This window comes from Dromaius novaehollandiae, chromosome Z, assembly GCF_036370855.1.
Source record: "Dromaius novaehollandiae isolate bDroNov1 chromosome Z, bDroNov1.hap1, whole genome shotgun sequence".
In the NCBI taxonomy this organism is placed as follows: domain Eukaryota; kingdom Metazoa; phylum Chordata; class Aves; order Casuariiformes; family Dromaiidae; genus Dromaius; species Dromaius novaehollandiae.
In genome coordinates this window covers 74,990,691-75,010,506 of record NC_088132.1, presented here as the reverse complement: position 1 = coordinate 75,010,506, position 19,816 = coordinate 74,990,691, and the positions used below count along the sequence as shown (strand labels likewise).

The 19,816-nt window shown below is 50.5% G+C and overlaps 2 protein-coding genes across 4 annotated transcripts in view; both read right to left on the bottom strand.

Moving 5' to 3' along the window:
- Window positions 1-94: 94 nt before the first annotated feature.
- Window positions 95-2,790, bottom strand: SPMIP6 (sperm microtubule inner protein 6). The gene is made up of 6 exons (XM_064502568.1): window positions 2,656-2,790; window positions 1,970-2,117; window positions 1,684-1,796; window positions 1,512-1,587; window positions 1,239-1,437; window positions 95-200 (listed from the first exon to the last, which is right to left on the bottom strand). The coding sequence occupies exons 1-6, from the start codon at window positions 2,788-2,790 to the stop codon at window positions 95-97; spliced, it is 777 nt and encodes a 258-aa protein (XP_064358638.1).
- Window positions 2,791-6,478: 3,688 nt separating this feature from the next.
- The window catches only part of LOC112987804 (protein FAM219A), a 102,366-nt gene continuing 89,028 nt past the window's right edge, over window positions 6,479-19,816 (bottom strand). For 2 of the 3 annotated variants that reach the window (XM_064501897.1, XM_064501895.1), the window contains exons 4-6: window positions 17,566-17,646; window positions 17,138-17,192; window positions 6,479-15,900 (exon numbers count right to left, since the gene is read on the bottom strand). In XM_064501897.1, coding sequence (XP_064357967.1) covers window positions 15,742-15,900; window positions 17,138-17,192; window positions 17,566-17,646 — 295 coding nt within the window. In that variant the 3' untranslated portion in view covers window positions 6,479-15,741. The remainder of the gene's footprint in view (window positions 15,901-17,137; window positions 17,193-17,565; window positions 17,647-19,816) is intronic. The other variant, XM_064501896.1, reaches the window with a different exon arrangement.

Genomic DNA, 19,816 nt, shown 5'->3' with positions numbered 1-19,816 from the left:
ACGTGGGCCCTGCCCAGCAGGGCCAGGAGGGGACGGTTTGCAGCCGCAGTGAGGGTTGCCCTGAGCAGTTTTAATGAAAGGCGGTGTCTGCTCTTCACGAGCACAACGGAGCAGAGCAGGACTCGGACACAAACTCGGGGTGGACGGTGTAGCTGCCCCTCTGGACTCCTCCAGCCTTCCTGAAGTGGCTCGTGTCCCACCTAGGAGAGGAGATAAATGCGATGTTTTCAGCCGCGTGGAGGAAGAAACTCCAGTGAGGAAGAAGAGTGGAAAATCTGCTCCTGGCTGCCGGCATCCAGGGGCTGGCAGCGACCACTGCCTCCCGCAGCCGCTCTGCAGGTGCAGAGGCCACAGCGAAGCCCGGGCAGATGATGTGGGCCTTGTTCTCCCCAGCACTGCGATCTCACCCAGCAGGTCCCTCACCTGTGAGCGCCCACCCTCCCCTGCCCTGACGACGTACCTGGCGGTGTCATCGTTTGGTCTTAGTTCCCAGTCTCATAGAGTTAAAGCCAATCGTGTGTTTTCTGCAAACTAATTTTGGGCCACGCGGGGTCGATGCTATAGTGAAGCTGCTGGTGGCGGCTGAGCTAAGCAGCCTCCCCTCTGCCCTTGCGGCCTCCCGAGGCCCCGTTGCGGGCAGGAGCTGCCTTTGCAGCGCAGAGGTCCTACGGGTAAACACGCTGGGATTAAAAAGCGCTGCCAGACCGGCGGCGGGTGAAGGACAGGCCTGACTGCTGGGTAAAGAGCAGTGCGATGGGGAAACCGGGTCCTTGGATAAGGGGAGCAGGCGGTGATGCCAGGAGCTGCTGCGGAAAATACGAGGGAAACACTGGCACTGGGGAGACGCTCGCCGGTGTTTGGAGGAAGAACGGGCACGGCTTTTTTCCCCTGCTCCCCCCTGCCGAACCGGCGTGTACTTAGGGCTCGTATACAGGCAGGATGGCTGCGGGCTGCACGAAAGCACACAGCACGTTGCTCCGGGGCTGGACCTGCAGTATGGGATAGTCCTGGAAGAGACGGCCAGCGGCAGCGTTAGCGATGCCTGGGGCAGGTCCCCCAGGCCTGGTTTTGGGGGTCCCCCTGTGCTGCAGAGGGTGGCTTTGAGCCACGCTGCGGCCCCGGGCACGCAGCTGGATGCTCCCCGGCAGGATGAGGCCCGGGCCACGCTGTGCCGAGGGGCTGCTTGCCGCCGGCCCCGAGGAAGAGGAGGGTTTCCCCGAGCCCACCCCCCTCCCAACCTTACAGTCCTCTCCGGCAGCGCGTGGCGGTGCCGGCTGGCAGCCAGGCCCCCGTCGGCGTAGTAGTCCATCCCGCGCAGGCAGTAGTGGCGCCCGGCGCAGGGGCTGTAGTAGCCCTGCGAGGGGCTGCTGGCGGCGGCCGCATGCTGCAGCGAGGGCCCCGGCGCCCTGGCAAGCACGGCAGCGAGTGTCTGCGGCTCTGCAAGCACAGGCAGGGTGAGGCTCGGCACTCAGGGCTGCCGGGGCAGCGGGCATGGCCGGGGGGCCGCTTACCGCAGCGAGCGAGGGGCTGGGGCTTCGGGGGGTACGGCCCTGGCGCGCCGTGCGGCAGCAGCTCCATTGTCACCTCCTGCAAGGGCAGAGGGTGGCAGCCCCTTCGCTGGGGTGCCGTGCCGCTCAGCCAGCTGGGCCGCGGCTTTTGGGGGGGGTGGCAGAGGGCTCCTACCCTGGGCAGGCGGGGGAGGTAGGTGGTGTACTTATTCCAGGCTGCGCTGTTGAAGGGGGCTGTTCGCCAGGTGACGTATCTGTCCTCATTGACAAAAAACGGGTTGTACCTCTCTGCAAAGCAAAGGGGCGCAGGTGCGACAGGGGGAAAGGAAAGTCTTCTCCAGCACCATCTCCCGCCTCGGCTCTGCCTGGTGTTATCTAGGGCCGACCGGAGCCTGGGGGCCGCAGCGACACCCCGGGATGGGGAAGGGGACGGGGACACGCGTGGGGCCCCTCGGCCGTACCTTCCCGCCTGGTCACCCTGTAATTCTGGGGCTGGTAGGCGGTGGGGTTGATGGCGGGCCTGTAGGCGTACTCCTGCACCGCGGCCTCCAGCGCCTTCTCCTGCTGACCGTGGCTCGCAGGGCTTTGCACTGGCGGCATCGCTAATCCCTAGAGGCAGCAGAGAGCGGGGAGAGAGAGCCAGGTGCGGGGCATCACCTGCCTTCGCGGCCGTCCCCATAAAGCCGATTATCAGCCAGGCTGTGACCCAGGAGGTGCCTCGAGCTGCCCTTCTCTGTGTCCGGGTCACTGCAGCACAGCGATTCACCCCCCCAAACCTTTCTGTTCGCCCCAAAACAGGGCAGGGCATCGCCAGCTCCTCTCCCCGCAGCACCCGCTTGCCAGCTTGGCTCGCGAGCTGGCTCTGGGGGAGCTTTCACAGTGCTCAGACCCTGTCCAGGCTCTCCGTGGGCCCAGGGCAGGGTGGGGGCAGTGTGTTGGAGCAGCTCTCCGGGCAGCCAGCTCTGTCCCCTGTCACAATCCTGTCACCCAGTGAGCCCAGGCTGAGCTTCGGCACTGTCTCGGTTTCCCCTTCCTTTGTGGCTGTGCCCTCTCAGTACTCTGAAACCTACTGATGGACAGGGCTGACACGCGAGAGCTCAGCAGCAGCCACCTGCCCCAAGGACACTGCCTGCTCCTAGGCATTTACCTTGGTCACAAACTTGTTTTCTTTCCATAGCAGCGTCGGAGGCTCTCGGAAAGTCTTTTTCACGGAGTTGGGGGGCCGGTAGGAGTCCGTGTAGGTGCTGACAGGGGTCTTGGTCTCTTGGTCGAAGAGGAACATGGTGCCGCAGGCCGCTGGGGTGCATGGGGCGTGGATTGCCTGTCTGGGGCCCCCTCGGGTGGGGAGTGTGTGCTTACATCACCGGTGATGTCATAGTGCGGGAGCCAGGGGATTTGGTCACTTCCTGCCCTGCTGCCTCTGTCAGGCCCATGGCTGCATTTTGGGGGACAGACCGCTGTGCGGTCTTGTGGGAACAACCATGCTTTGGGCACTGCTGCATCCTCCCCGGCCGGATCCTGCCTCCGGGCTCCCTCCCGTCCTGCAGGAAGATTAGGTTGACGGTGAATAGAGTTTCAGCCTGTCCTGGTAAAAGATGGCTTTATTTTGGGAGGTGCTGCCTTGCTGGAAAGCGGTTTCCCTGCTCCCAGGGCACCGCTGGCTGTCACTCTGCACCCAGGATGCGGCACCAGTCTGGGACTTTGGAGTAGCCAGGGCAGTCGCTCCGGGGAGCCGTCTCCCCTTCCTGCACCAGCAAAGCTGGATTTTGGTGCTCCTGCTCGGCTCATTTGCTCCGGGTTCCTCCAGCTGGACCTACAGGAGCATCGCTGCCTGCATGTGGGTCATCTCACCTGCCTTAGTCCCATCAGGACCTCCAGGCAGTGAAAGCAGAGCCAGGGCAAAAGCAAGGAACTGAATGGTGGCCAAAGGCTGGGGACCGGAGCTGCGACGTGCCACCAGAGGGGCATCTGGGCTGCTTTCTGATTCTGGAGTTAGTTGCACCAAGCTCGAGAGATCAGCATTTGTCAAGTGTGAGAATTTATTAAAGATAAGAGGTTGTAACAAAACTAACAGCGTAGTATAGCTAGAAATAAAACAGAACTGAAACTATCGTCAGGAGGTGACCTTGTGCTCGGCCCACAGGCCTGCTTGGTGGGTGACAACGTGCCCATCAGTGGGTCCTTCTGCGGGGAATGGCTCCACAGCGCTGAGATGTCTATGGTGTGGGTCTGTGTCTATGGCATGGGTCCGCAGTGCCACTTCTTCTTTGTCTGGACTTGTCGATCCTGGGGTCGGTGGAGAGCGTGGGGTCAGTGGAGAGCATGCCCCCAGGCTGCAGCAACCCCCCCAGTGTGGTGGCACTGGCCGTGGTGCACGGGGGGTCCGCCCCCACCCTTGGGGAGTGCCCCAGAGCAGACCCCTCTTCTACGGCTGCACTACCCAGAGCCCCATACTTGCCTGTGTGGCACCTGTCAAGAGCCAGGACCCAGGACACAGGCTGAGGGACAGCAGCAGGCATGGGTCATCCCCCAGCTGAGATGCTGCTGCATGCGCTGGCTCGCACGAGGCTGCTGCCCCAGGGGTCACGGGAGCTGCGGTAGGCCGGGGAGCATCAGCTTGCCCGAGCTGGGGAGCCGAGCAGAAACCCTGTGCCTGGACGATGAGGACGCTCGCTGAGGGAGGGCAGGGCCCAGCCGGCCCCAAGGGCTTCTTTTCTGATGCTTTGTGATTCCTGAGGTTGGGATTTGTGGGGCCATCGTTACGCTGCGCTATCTTGGAGCCTCGTTCTGCTCCCAGACTCTGGCCCCATGAGCAGCTCAACCCGGCTGTTGCCATGTGTTTTGGGATGGCTGAGGTGGCCCCATGTCCGTCTCCGGGGAGTGGACGCTAAACTGCCCCCCAAGAGGCTGCTGAGCCCTGCCTGTTTGCTAGGGTCACCAGGCTGCCGCCAGCACTGGGCTCCCTCAGGGTGACAGCCAGCCCGGGACACCCAGACGCCTCCAGCCAAACGTGTCTAATGCACCGTTAGAGAAGAAATGAAGACAAACTGCTATCGATTTTCACACCCTGCCGGCCTCTGGTGGCCCAGGCTTGACTCTGTCAGCCCAGTCCCCTCTCGGGAGCCTTTCCCAGCCTGTGGGTGCAGCAGCGATTCCTACTGCCTGCACCCCCAGGTCCTTGGCCGTGCAAGGACAGCACCTCAGGGCGCAGCAAAAGGGGGGGCTGAGCAGGTACTGGCCCTCTCTCCCTCCTTCACCCCCCACCAGCTGCAGCAGCACCTCTGCGTCGCATGGCCCCATGGGGATGTCTCCGGCACCAGCGGTCCCCACTGCCACCTTCCCCTTCGGGTGGTGCGAGAGCGGCAGAGACCCGGTGATTTGCTCTTAGGCAGGAGTTTGCTTTAGTTAACTAGAAAGCAAGGAGGAGTTGAGGGTGCTGAGACATTCATGGCACTGCTGCAGCTCCCTCTGGGGTCCTGGGACCACTGCCCAGCTCCTCCATTTGCCACTGGTGGCCCCAAGTCATCCGTGGATGAGCTGAAGGAAAATGCAGCAAAGCAACAGCATGGGAGAGGAGCCGAGGGGAAATGCAGCAGTATTGACCCATTTCCGTGTGCTTCCCCCAGCTCTCAGGCAAATCCATGCAAAGGTGGCTCAAGCTCACTAATGCAGATTGATGACATTTTTAACACAGGCTTGGGCTGAGTTTTATCCTAAAAACGCTATTGCTTAAGGAAAGCACCCAGCTGATCTTGCCCAGCCGAGACACAGCCTGGCCTCTCCCTCCAGGCTGTTTCACTGCAGGGAGAGCTGGTCGCCTGCGCTGGGGGTGCCGGCAGTCCTGAGCCTCAACTGAAGCCGCTCAAGGGGGGCTGCCGCTGGCCTCCAAAAGGGCCTGACATCTCCTGGTTTGTTTCCACAGAAGGCTCCCAAACCAGCCAGGGCTAGCAGCAGCCCCAAACCAGGGCTTTCTGGCTGTGTTCCCTTGCTAAAACTCATCCTCTGCTTCAGACACAGGGCTTAACACAGTGCAGTCTTGATTTAGTTAAGCAGTAAGGTGTTGGACTGCAGAATCAGCGCTCAGTTCTTGCACCAATGGCTCTGAGGCCTTGAGGGTGAGAAATGGCTGCAAAGCAGAGCGGGTTATTTTACGTGTTGGCATCGTATAGATCCATCGCTTCTTGCTGCCTCTGTTACTCTTTGGAGGAAAAATGCAGGCCAGTTGCAAGGACTGAGTCCAACATCACGTGCATTCCCACTGCCTTGGGGAGCATTTGTTCCCAAATGCCAGGGGTAGCCGTGGCAGCTTGAACTGTGCCACGTGGATCAGGTTCACACCAGTTGCTTTTACTGGGCCCAGATAGGCTGGTTTTGACCATGGCGTGAAGATTGGCCAAGCTGAGCCCCATTTCTTCCCCATATAGCAAGAGATCCCCCTCCCAGCTTTAGCATGTGTGACCTGCCATGTCATTGCTTAAGTGCAGGCAGCTGACTGCGACTGCCCCTGCAAACACAACACATCAACCAAGAGTGTCGCTGGGGAAGGACTTTTCTTCTGTGGTATATCCGCATGCAGAGAGGGACTGCCCGCGTGAGGGCAGGGCTGGGTCTCTAAGTCCCCTCTTCCTCCAAGAGGGCTCCAGGGATCCCCCCGCTGACAGATCATCTCTCTGCTCCCCATCAGCCCCAGGACCTCCTCCAGGAGAGGTCTTGTCTTCCTCGAGTTGGAGTTGGGGGTCAAGTGAAGGACATCAGGGCAAAACCTTGTGCTTAAGCATCTCCTTGGATTCTGCTCTTGCTGTTTGCTCTGCCAGGGCCTCCCGGGATGGGGATCGGCAGCCCTCCCCGTCCCTTCTTCCATCCCCCGATTTCAGTATCAGCGACTGCTGGGGCCTTAGATGAAAAGCTGCACTTTGTACCCTCTCGTCCCTCCTTTCAGTGCGCTCCAATGACAAAGGCTGGCAGGCCAGTTTTCATATGTATGCTTTTTAATATCATTAGTTCTGTTACACTACACACAACCAGTAACAATGATAAATACTGCAATGGAAATGTTAAAAAAAATATTATACATGTTTCATGTTTTTCAAAAAAACACATTTTTAAATAAATTAATGCATAAAACTGATGGTAGAAAAAAGAAAAACCCAAAACAAACCACAACACAACTGATCTGTTTAAGGCAATACTCTACGCGGACGGGAACAGAAGTACAACAGTGTGCTACATGTTCTGAATGGAAAAGAAAAATTAAAACCTTTACCAGATGCAAATTGATGCTTCAGGAGTGAAAAAACACCCCCAAACCAGATAATAAAACCAATGGCCAAGTTAAGTGCGGCATTAATACACTCTGCATGTCAAATGATTAGCAGGTTTCTAACATGGACTAAGGTCAAGCTACAACAAATTTATCTTCCTAATTAAAAGGTTATTCAGGTCAAATCCTATGTTTAACTCTACTTTGCATTTGGCTGTTTCAGCTATGTTTCACTATATGCAAGGACAGCCAAAAATACATCTCCTGCTCTGAGATTTACGCAAAGGTCGGGAGGTCTCTCTGCGTGAAAGACATTTTCATTAAATATATCCAAAAAGGATCTTGCTTCCAGTGACCCACAAATGCTTCCTGCCATCCCCTCCACTGGGGCACCGCATACCGCATGGTGAAAGGAGACCTTGGAAACATTTACTTGGGTTTTGTTTTCTTCAAGCTGAGGACACAAAATGGAAGTTCAAATTTGATTCGGACCTGTCTGCCAGTAATTGTGAACTGGTGCCAGTGACACTGCTGAAAGCACAGCCAGCTCTCTGCAGTAAGGGAGAAACCAATCTGTATCCAGGCTCTGGCATTAGCTATGAAAATCAGTGTGAAGCTCCACGCCTGCCTGCACAGCCAGTCAACCCCAAATATTAATGCAGCCCATAACTTGGCCACTGGGAGATGGACAATAAATCGTAATGCTAAAAAAAATCCTCCTCTCCCTTCAAAAAGAAAAGAAAAAGGATAGTAGCCACTTCCTGCCAGTTTCCCCTGGTGGATTCCCATCAGCTGCCACATACGCAAGACGGGCAGTGCCAGATCTCACCAACATTGACCCAGCACATTCCCAGTAAGGTGCATGTCTGCAAGGTGCTGCCAGGGGGCAAAGAAGCTTCTTGGGACACGACAAGAGCCTCCCATACTGCCCTGCTAGAGTACTCGTGGAGGAAGCTATGGTACACAAGGAAAGAAATTCAAGTGGAGTTACTAAAAATTACGACTTGTGATGGCCAACAATTGTCCAGACTGGCTTGGGTTTGGGTGGGAGAGGGGGACGCAGAACTGGGCTGAGAGCCATTTTGGTACAACTGCCTCTGCTGCTCATCATTAGTTCATGGGGAAAAAAAGACAATGGCTGCTTTGAGAAAAGAGGAGTGAAAGGAGGACGTGTGCAATATAACAAGGCTTGCGATTCTAGAACTAACCACTGGACACGGATACCGAAGTTTACCTGTGACAACTAGTTATACTTTTACTGTTGCTGCTGCTGCTTTCCCCCCTTCTTTGTCTGATTCTTCTTTTGGTTTTGCTTGGAAAGCTGTAGCTGTTTGACGTGATGGTCAGCGTTGATTCTCCCACCCCAGTCCCCGCACAGCACACAAGGTGACTCATCTGTGGGATGCAAAATGAGGTCTGGAAGTAGCGTGTTAGACACAGACCGTCTCTGCATGCAAGTGGCGCCTGCTTTCAGAACCCTTTAGAAAGCCATTTAATGGTGATTCATTTCCTTCTTTATTAAACTGAGGGTTCAGTAACCCCAGTGGAAGGAGTAAAAATGGTTAAAAATGTGCAAAAAGGGGAAAAAAATCTTTCTGAATTTTCTCCCCTGCAAAGACTTCATCCTCGGCAAAAGCCTTTCTGCAGAACTATGGCCCTACCAATGCTTCTGCTTGCCTTAGAGTGTGCTGCCATGTGCAGCAAAGGGATGGCTGACAGATCTTCCACCCCACCTCTGCCACGGGTCTTGGACCCATGAAGGTAGCACCCAACTACTGAGAGGCAGGCCTTGGATCCCCAAGCTTGGAGCTGGATCCAGACCTCCTGCAATGTTGACCCTGGAAAGGGGAAGCTGACCAGCTCGGCTTGCTGGATCAGAGACAGAAGTTTTATACTAGTCTGGCTAACCTCCAACCACACAGCCTTCCCCAGCACCCTCGGGCCACTGGGGTGTTTGAAGAGAAATCCAGGTCTGCTCTGTAGCTAACCCACCGTCATGTTTGTTGGATCTCCTGCTGGTCTGATGTTTGCCTTTGATTTGTCTCTGGACAGAGGTGGCTACAAGTCGGACATATCCGCTATCCCTGGCAGCTTTTCCATGCAGGAAACTGAGCAGAGAAATCTATGAGCTGGGGAAGGAGAGCAAGGTGATAGAAACCAGAAGGGCTGTTATGAAGACAGCTTACCCAATTTTTCCAGCTCTCTCTGTGGATCTGTATTATATCTCTCAACAAACTTTGTGTCTCCCAAATCATGTGGTTTTGAGGAGGATGGGTAACAAATGGAGTCCCAGCTTTTTTGGAAGCCACCCAACCCAGACATGAGAGGGTAGTCAGGGTGGAGAGCTGTGTTTCCACGTGAACTCACTCAGGGCAGCTGAATGGGCAACTAGGGGAGAAATGCTGCTCCAGGGGGCAAACATCTCTGCGGGTATTGGGACTTATCTCAGCATGGCTTTTTTGTGGCCTTTTCTTTTCCCGGTACCTACTGTGCTGGCATCCAGTTATGCGTTTGAGGCAGCCACATTGTAATGAGGCCTTCTTTGTACCTTCCCCTTCCTGATGTAATCCCACTGCCTATATCACAACTTGTTACTATGGAAATGGTTGCTTCATGGACCAGGCACAATCAGCAAGACACGCTCCTACCAGTGGCAAAGACATTTTTTGCTGAAGCAGCCTTTTCGAGGAAAAGAAGGGCTCAGACCCATCACCAGTTTTTGCTGGTAGCTGGGTCTGGGAAGCAGTGGGAAGAGCTGCTCTCTGTGGCTGCAGGGGAAAGCTGCAAGCGGTGCTGCCAGTGTCAGTGCAGCTCCGCGATGTGGTTTCCCACACGACTCCTGGGCTCACCGCTTGCGTGGGCCGCTGTGCTCTGCTCTGGGTAACCTCAATTAGCCCCTGGCCTTTGCCTTCCTAGAAAACTGTCAGAGGAGCACTCAGCCAGACTGCATTTAGCTGCTGTGATCTCAGCACGGCCACCAGCATCAAGGGGGCCAAAGCAGTGGATGTGGCTGTAATTTTTTGGAGGCTTCCCTCAATGCAGCAGCTCAGCTGTACAAGACAAGTAGTTAAAATGTGGGGGCCAGCTCCTGTGAGAATCCTGCACCCTATCAGTCTGGCATTAATCTCTTGTAGCTGATCCCAGGTCACAACTCTTCCATTATGCTAAGTTGCTGGGCCTTCTGCTTCAGGGTGTGTGTGGCTCCGTAACACAGGCAGGTTTGTCTGATCAGATACGTTTCAAAGTGTGGAGCAATCCCTCGCACAGGAAAGCCTTGAAAGGAAGTGACAAGGATGTCACAGTCTCCTAGAAGCTGAAAAGCACCTTAAAATGAACATCTTCCCATGCCTTCCCAGTAGCTTCAGTACTGTAATCCAGCTGCGCTTCTGCTGTGTGCTTTCCCATCTATGCAGATGTTTCTTCTGAGACACGAGAAGTCGAAAGGAAGGGTGCTGTGAACAGTCAGCTCTAAAGGGCGATCAAGGTCAAAGCCAGAGTAAATTCATGATGGCTCGTGCTTGCTGAGCCAAGCAGCGTTCAGATACCAAGCCTATCTCATTCTAGGTAAGAGTGGCCATATCCCGGGTGCACTTCAAGGAAGAACAGAAAGTAAAAGAAGAGCCTAGGAAAAACTGCTTGTTTACACTACCAAATCATTATGCGGATGTTAAAAAATAAGAGCATGAAACTGCCCTGGAAATATCACAAATGAGTCCTTTAATGCTCTCTTCCTTCCCATTAATACTGACTATCCCAGTTGTAAATCCACTTGCACTCTTAAATTCCTTAACTCTGCTAGCAGGGGATGGTGCTATTGGGCCATCAAATCTTCTTTACACATTCCTTCTGGCAGCATGCAGATCGGGAAGCCAGCTGTGTAAAAGCCAGCTGCCAAATAACTGGAAACGAATCCTTGCCAAACATCTGCCCCCAAAGCTGTTCAATCTCTCTATTAACATCCACCCTGCAGCCTTCTGGCACATGCAAGAAACATCAGAAGTGAGTAAAGAGAGGGAGAAAGAGCTTTGTTGCTGTTCTTTGTAGTACTTTGAAAATATCTGTAACACTTTTACAGGATCCTTTTTGCATCTTGCTTGCAGAGTTACCTTGCCAATGATGCCTGAAACACACTTGGCAACATCCATGCAGGGTGGTGTTAGCATCCTGGGAAGGCAGGTTTCTCCCTCATGCTGCAGAAGGGAATGGACATGGAGCAGGGATGTGACTTGCCTGAGGTTACAGGAAATGTACCATGTACCAGATCACACTTCTGTGCTCTGACAGTCCAGCAGACTTTGCAGCAGTATTCTGGCTGTGGTGCCAGCTCAGGAACACTGTTTCTGGTGTGTGCATCTGAAAGTGAGCTTTGCTTTCTGCTGGTATCAGCAATGTACTGAGATAGATTAACTTGGATAACTGTGATCTGCCCTAGGCCAAGGCAGCACTTGGCAACCTTTCCAGTTACTGCTTGTTTTTCTCTTTCTGCCATCCCATCTGTTACCCAGCTGGGTCCTTCCTTTCTTCAAAAGCATCTTCTTGTTTTTGTTCAGTCACATACAGGGTGCTGTACTTTCCAAGCCTCCTGCACTCCTCTGTACAGCTTGCAGGCCAATCTAAGGACAGTTGCATGGAGAGGAAAGGATTCTGCTCAGGATTTCACACAAATCTGTCAGCCAACACACAACTGAGCAGAGCAGGTGCCTCTTCCTGGGAAAGGAGCTGGAGAGCCAAACCAGAAGCAGCCCAGTCCATCCTGTTCGTGGGTAAGCACAGCTTCCTGAAGTCCCTTCTGAAGTCCAGCAGCAGGCTTGGCCACCTGCTTTTGCAGTTGCAAAGCATCTGCAGGCAAGACAACCAAACAAGCATGGCTGACCCAATGGCCGAACATACACGTTGGATGCAGGCATGCAGAAATGTCAGAAATGATCCAGTGCTCTTCCAAAGGCTGGCATCAAGATATGTCTGATCAGATGAACCTTTAGGATAGTTGTCTGGATATCAGCCTTCTTCCAGACAAATCCTATAATAGAACCATCAGAAAAGCAGGCTACACCATACTACCTAGAGACCTCTCAACATCAAGATATTCACCCTCAGCCTTCCTTGAACACAGGTATCTGGAAATGGGGAGTTTACAGACTGACAGGGGAGACAAGAGTTGAGTGCTGAGACCTTGCAGTCCAAAGCCAGCTCATGTTCAGGGGCAAGATTAACGTCTGATAAAAGGAAAGGATTTGCTTACACTCAGGTAATCTGGTGACTAAAATTATACAGGTCCTAACAAAAACCCAGCCTGGCTTTAGGGGGCATCAAATACAAATTCTTCTGTGGAGGTGCCAGTGTCAATATAAGAAGTTATCCTATTTGCATGGTAATTTAGACTGACGGTGATGCAGCCTTTCATGCTCTGTTGTGCTCCTCCCCTTGGTATTCTGCAGGGCTTTGAACTGAAAATGGGGCCTGAGAAGATCATCCGGTTTAGTGCAAAGACTGGAACAAGGCATGATTTGCTTTCTTGCAAGCAATCTGCAGCCAGAAGAGTGCCCAGAAACTCTGCAGACTTCAGGGCTTTATAATGCTATGACAGAGAGCCGGGGCTGCGCTCTTCACTCTTGCCTTCTCTGAGCCGTGGCAGCACAGACTGGTCTAAGGAGAGCAGTGACAGAACAGCGACATATCTAGACACCTTCCCAGGGAGAGTCACCACAGCTTAACCTCCACTGAGGGCACAAGGAAAACTTTCTGGCTGGAGCAAAGGTCTGGACACAAGACCAGACAGGGAGAGCCAACCCAATCTGCAGTTAATATGTCCTGCTGGGTTGTCCATCGTATTCCACAGCGAGCCAACAAACATACCCCACGGTCATAACCTGCTTAAGGGGCTGCAGTTCAGAAGGGCTAGTGGTCAATTTTCTGTGATAGCCACATGTGCATTGCCTTAATTCATTCAGCCTTCATGATAACAACCCTACACAGGTAACTACTTTTCCCCACCCTTTCTACTTTATTCCCCTAGTAAAATATATGAACACAAAGCATAGAGAGGAGAAGCCAAAAAATTGCCATTTTATGGTCCTGTACTATCGTGCCAAACCAGCTATTTGTGCAACCAACTCTTTCTGTGAGCAGGAAAAAACACTTGGCTTGTGCTTCTGTCTGTATTTGAGGGAAGCACTGGGTGTAGCTAATATTTAAACTCATCTCTTTCAGTCCTGTACGCAAAAGCGTAGTTTCCTCCCAGGGACCCTAAAGGGTTATGCTGAAAGCAGGTGCATATCACACAGTGCAAAGGGTTGGGGGCAACTGCAGGGCTGTAGGGTTGCTTCAGGGCACGTGGCAGGCAAAAACCAGAACCAGCAATAGGGGCAATAAAAGGACTTCACATTGCTGCACTGGGCAAAGGTTATTAGGGGAGGTCTGTCCTTCAGAGGGGAGGTGTAGCCTTGGAAAACTCAGTCTCAGCATGTCTCGCTCCATCTTTGCCTGAACACGGAGATAGCGTGACAGAGACCTGTGGGACCCGCAATCTGCCAAGGTTCACCCTTGCAAGCAAGACGCCTCATTGCTCTAGCAGGAACGCCCAAATGCTCTTAGCTCTGGGGCAAAGGCTCTGGGGAAGGTCGAGCTTCTGCAGCCTGGCTGGAAGGGACAAACACTGACCCAGGGGCACGAATACGACAAGGAAGTTGCGTAGTACCAATGCTGAATTGCACAATCCTGCTTTAGGACAATGAATGTTTAAAGAGGCTTGGCCATGCCCTGTAGGATTTGATCTGACCATGGGATTTCTGTTAAGCTTTGACCAGATTTCATATTAAGAAAAAGAATCCTTAAGGAAGGTTTTTTCCCCTTTTATCTTTTCTCCCTAGCCTGTGTTGTGAGAGCTCTTCTACCCTCTCCAGTCAACTTGCTAATCTCACACCTGAGCCAGCACTGGAGAGAAAAGCAGGCACACAAAGGAAGAAGTGAAGAATTGGGGACCTGATGGTTTGTGCTTCTTAAGAGACATTTTGGAAATATTCCCTCTCAGCCTTACCATGTGATTACAAAGGGGGAGAAATACAGCTAAGTAGCATTCTCTTCCTAGAGGAGTTGGCAAGTTAACTAGCACTTTTGCATGGGGAGACAAATATGCTTAGTAAACAACACTGTTTCCTCTCCGTTCCCTGGGAGACGGCAAGGCCCCTGTTTTATGGAGGGGGGCAAACAGCTTTAGTGGCTGGCCACAGCCAGCTAGTGAATAATAGAGCCCACGGGTTCCTGAATGCCTGATCTTTTAATCGTGCCATGGACAATACCATGCCTTGCACTGCACAGAGTTAAAAACCCATGATGTTTAAAAATAAGTGTTCTCCTAATCGCTAAGAGGACTTTTTAAAGACTCAACTCACTATGTGCAAATTTCAAATAGAGGATCTGCACTTCAAGGGTGGAATTCAGGCTCTTTCTTGTGATGCAGAAGAATTTTGAGAGGAAATTTGCATGGGAAACTTAGAATTGCCCTCACTTCTTGCCTTCACCAGGATCTAAAGCAAGCACAGAAGCAAGGCGGGCAGTCCTTCTTCCTGAAAGAGCAGGAAAACACACAGTTGTGTCTGTGTCAAAGGATTTCATCTCAGGGAAAAATGCCAGCCTAACCATAACCTGAGTCCTAGGTATTCTGAAGCCAACAGTTAAAGACTGACCAGAGAGAGAACACATGTCCTAATTCCAGAAGTGAATTTGCATTAAAAGCAAATGGTTGGTGAACCGGCAATTCAGTCCAGCAACCTAATTTACCACCAGGTTTCCTGATTATTCCAGCACCAAACAAGCACAATCGTTCCCTACATAGGACAGTTCTAACACAAACAAAACTTGGTTCAGAAGAAGGCAGAGATGGGATAAACAGCAGTTTCCTCTCATGGTTTTTTTTGAGCTGAATCTGTTCATAATCCCTTTGTTGATGAAAACTCTGCTAATGTCTGACACCACCACACAGATGCCTTCAGTGTTAACAAATCTTTTCTGTAAGCACGAAAAGACTCAGTGTCAAGAGAATACCAATGGCTGAGTCCCACAGAAATGTTCTTTCTTCAACTAGCTTTTTCTGTACTGACCTTCAGACTGTACAGCTCTAGTCCTGTTTTGCTGCAGGGTTCATTTTTTCTTATTTGAACAAAATTTAACATTTTTGGAAGCATATGGGTTTCATAGGAATTAAGTATAGGCTGAAGTCAGTAAATGTGACTGGACTGAACTCATGAGTATGGTATTCTCAGGCAAGGACTGAATCCCAGAAAAGCATGGATGGACTGCAGATTGAATCTGATCTGATTGATGATAATTTAATGTGGACTAAGGGTAGATTGCATTGGTATATGACATAACAGCTCTAGCTAGTACTGACTCAGAGTGAAACGCCACCTACTTGTTCTCTTTGCAAGTGAAAGAATTGTGTTATGTTAGTCCTGGCTAGACCTGCCATAATATTGGATGCCCTACTCTGCTCCCATTCCTGTGCCCTGATTATGGAATAATTTTGGTTGACACAAACTGATCAGGTTTAGTGAATGAATTAAGAACTGACCTCCTCCATGGTTAAAAATCCCTGGCATCTCAGACTCAACCCTGATCTTGCAGATGGATTGGTTTTGTTGGGTAGGATTAACTGGAGCCCCATCTGATCCTTCACATTCTGAAACAGACACCTTACAAACCATCTCCAGTGCCTACCAAGGAGGTATCTTTGGGCCCTTCTGCATTCATCCTCCAGACCAGTCAGTTCTGCTAGGCACTGCCTGGCACTTCGAGCAACTTCTGCTTTGTTTAACCATAGCTTAAAATAACTTATCAACCAATCATAAAATGGATTTTTTGGTTTCTCCTGGCTCCATGAACACAAAGAGGTGCACGTCCTACCATAGGAGGAAGCAATGGCTGTTAAGTTTTACAGTTATAGTGGAAAGCACTGATCACAGCCTGCCGGCCTCACTACTGGATGTGACAGGCGGTGGAGGAGGTGGCTTGGCAACACATGCAGGTAGGGTTGACCGATTTAGGGGGGATTAGGTCGAGGTCCTCGTCGTCTGGGATCTCATCTAACCGGTACCCATCCTTTAGCAGCTGGATGTTCAAGTCTTGGTTGATCTGCTACAGACAAAGAGACAAACAGTCAAATACTTGAGACTTCTTCCTTCTGACAGGTCAGAAGTGCAGGGAGGTCACTTATTCCGGAATACTTTTCCCTGTCACTGGCAACTGTCTCACCAACAAGAGAGTCCCAGGTTATGAACACAGAGGAGGACTGCCTTCTGCTGTTCTCACTTCTTCCAGAATAGGAATACCTACAGAGTGAGACATTCCAGAGCAGCTGCAGTTCTTGAAGTTAATATGCTATTTTATTCTGGAATATTGTTTCCATGAAGACGAGTCCTCATTTAAAGTAATGCAATAGTAATGATAATAGACAGACTTGCAGCAGGACAGTCCCTCCCGCCAGTCTAGGTCACTGCAGTAGTTGAAAGGGGGTGAAGTCACTGCTGGTAGTACTTGGTTCTTTGTAGATTCAGATTCGAGTGCTGTTTAGCTAGACCTGAGTGAACAACTCTCTATGTGAGGGCCCAGAGATGGACAGATCATTTGATCTGGTCCCTGCTCTTGGCCGTTTCTTGAAGTTTCAAAGGTATTTTGCCCAAAGAAGACATGCAAGGGGGAAGAGCTCCCAGTGGCTTGTGTGCAGAATGGCTGCTCAGCACCCTGGATGTAAAATCAGATCCTGTAGAAACAGTAGTCAGAGGCTGAGCAACTGATTTGCTAGAGAGCTTGGGAATATATTCAGAGACAATACAGAGAGAATAACAAGACTTAACTTCCTGCCTTTTCTCCTTGAAAGGGCAAGAGTTCATGATTGCAAGTCCTCTCTGAAATTTCTGTCTGCTCCAAGTAAACATACATTGGCTGGTCCTGATTCCCACAGGAACTGGAAACAACAGCATGTCCACAGAGCCCCTGTTTGTGTCCTTGGCAGGTAGATGGTTGCTGAGCTGCCATGACAGACAAGTTGATGCCTTTGCACATCATTGGCCAACACTGCAGGCCTGAGTAGAATTGGGAAAAGCTTGAGTGAAGCTAAAGGTAGCTGTGAAAACAGACAGCGGGCAAATTTGTGCCTGTGCCACAGCAGTGAGGGAAGGGAGCCAACTAGATCACTGAGGGAGAAAGAAACATGACACAGTTTCTGCCACAACCCCTTCCAGATTCACATAGTTTATACCACTGCCAAATTGCCTATGCAGCCATTTCTGGCTGCACAAGGCTAATCTAAGCCATTACTGTCTGCTCTAATATTAGCATCTGTGCAAGCATGGCAGGAGAGAGTATAACTCACCTCAGCTGATGAGTATCCCGAAGAGGAATATCTGGACATGTCAAAGTCATCATCACTGCAGGGAAGGACAACATACAGCAAAGAAGGAAACAATTAAAGAGATTTGTATTCCTTGGTGAGTCCTATCTTGTGCCATGAAACTGTCCTTTAGGCACAGAGAAGTTATACCAAGGCAGTTTGGACAGCAACTTTCATCTGTGAACCTCATACCTTTTCATAAAAGTGCTCTTAACTCATGTCTCTTCCTACTTGTTTACACGCAGAGACCAGTTAAAGTGTATGCCCAAGGGCACAGCAAGGAAGAGTGCAAGTGGCCTGCAAGAATGGTTTCAGCAGAGGTCCACAGAGGAGTTAGCTTCAATGTTACTCTCTAGCACAAAAACCTGCTTGCACTGTAACGTATATCATCTTATTAACACTTTGCATACCTGTCCGTATCCAGGGCTACCAGTGGCTTTTCATCTGGACTCTGATCTAACGATGAATAGCCTTTATTGGGAACGACGAGCCTGAAATAATTAAATGTTGTCCATTAACCACACAACAAAGCTCAGTACCATACATAGTCTAGGGCAAAGTCATATGATAGTGAGGCTTTCCTTGTTTCATTTTTTCACGAGTCCACCCTCACTGGTGAAGACTTTAAATTAGTACAATTCAGAGGAAGTAAGTTGTGTCTCTGGCTACTTCAGGGCAATTTCACAAGAATGAATGCTGAACATGCCGTGGGAACACATTCCTCTCTGGAAGACAAAACAGTTGGGACACTCTCTGCTTCATTCTTGTGAACCTGCTCAGCTAGCATTGCTCATCATATCAGATTGCTCATTTTTGTTTTGTGTTTCATAGCAATGAGTAAGGGATACTAGTCAATAAGTAAATGGGAGAAGGAGGCTAGGGGAAGGCAGTGGCTTGGTACTCCTGCTATTCAAAATCAGGGATTTGGCCATTTGGTCTGAGTTCCTACCCAGCCCCCACAACGGAACACTTCTGAGCTGTCACTCCTAAATTTAGTAATATGAGAAATATGAGCTGGTGGGTGCAGCATAAGAGCCCAGTCAGATTAGCACTTTTTAAATCCCATTATTTTATAATGACTTTCAGTTCATCAGAAGCATTACAAAGGCTGATTATGAGTTTGCACCTTTAATTGCCTGAGAGAGTAATGTAATGGAATATAGACTTGAGAGCTTCTAGGAAAAGAAAAATACATTAATTCAGTGGTATCCGGTTCACAACACAGAACTCTTCTTCCATCTACAAAACTGCACAAGGACTTTGGTTCATATTTAAAATAAGATCAAACAAAATGGGAAAATGGAGCAAGAGTCTGTGTTCAGTGGGTGGGAACAGTAAGAGTACGATGAACATCTCCTTATTCAGTGGATTAACTCAGATTTTCTTCTAAATGAAGGACTGGTCTTTAATGACACAGAATAGTGCAGAAGGGCTTTACTAAGAGGAGTTTGAGAAATATAAGCCTGAAGATGATAATTCATCCCATCCATGCTCCGACAACTCTCTAATCAGCTGCAATGCTCTTCAGCTTCTTCCCAGAAAATTTAAGGAAGCTGTTTGCTACAATTTATATAAAGGCCTGCCAGGCACTGAAGATTGGCAAAGCTCAGGGAGAGCAGAATATATCGAAAGTTACATCAAAGCAGGGGTACAGGCTCATGACTGGTTGCATTTTCTTACTGAGCTCATTGAAACTCAAGAATAAAAATTTAATTTTAAAACTGATACATAATTTCCAACCTCTGGCACCAGAGAACGGTAGAAAATGGGATCCACTTACAAAATTCAATACCATTCCCACAGCATTCAGAGAGTCCTTCTAATCCTATAGCAATTAGGAAGAAAGTCAAGAAGCAAAGATGGCTGGAGCCAGCAACTGAAGCTGTGATCTGGCAGAGGCAGCCTGCCTGGAGAGATGTCAGAGGTACTGACTTCCATGCTCACTCTCCGGTTTTCCAGTCACACCTCCAAATATGTCCACTGGCAGTTGTTACTGTGTCTTGAATAAACAAATCAGTATCGGGAAATCTGGGAGAAGAGCCCTTTGTGGTGCAATTCACCTGATTAAAAAAATCACTATATCTTTTTGTTGAGAAATGACTTTTTTCTTAACAATACAGAACTTTAATTTTTCTGCAACAGACAGAAATTGTGATACTATCTTTGTCCCTGATCTATGTCTTTCCCTCATATCCTAACTGTTCTTATTTTTGCTTCCCACTGTCCTTACAACAAAGCTGGGTTGCAGTCGTACCTGCTTTCATCTGCAGGTGATTTAACATGACCTTCTTGTCTTGATGTTTTCAGTTACCTAATATGAAATATGTTACGACAAAATCTGAGTCTAGCTTATGCTCAAGAGTGGACTACAGAGAGAAGACAGTCACTCAACTGTAATAGAAAAATATGGGTCGGAGTCTGGAATGTGATCTGATAGAGGCAAAGGGATGAACGCTACCAGTTAGCCACAGGAGAGAGACTGTTGATCACTTAACGTCATGTTGCTGGTCTACATGAAATGAGCTGTTCTCCCAGATCAGTTCCTAGTGGGTGGATGCCCAGCTTGCAAAGAGCTGTACCGATGCTAGTATTTCTGTCAGTAGTCTAACATCTGGCTGTGTGGAAGTGGTGCGGATGGTGTCATGGGCTCTGCCTGGGCTT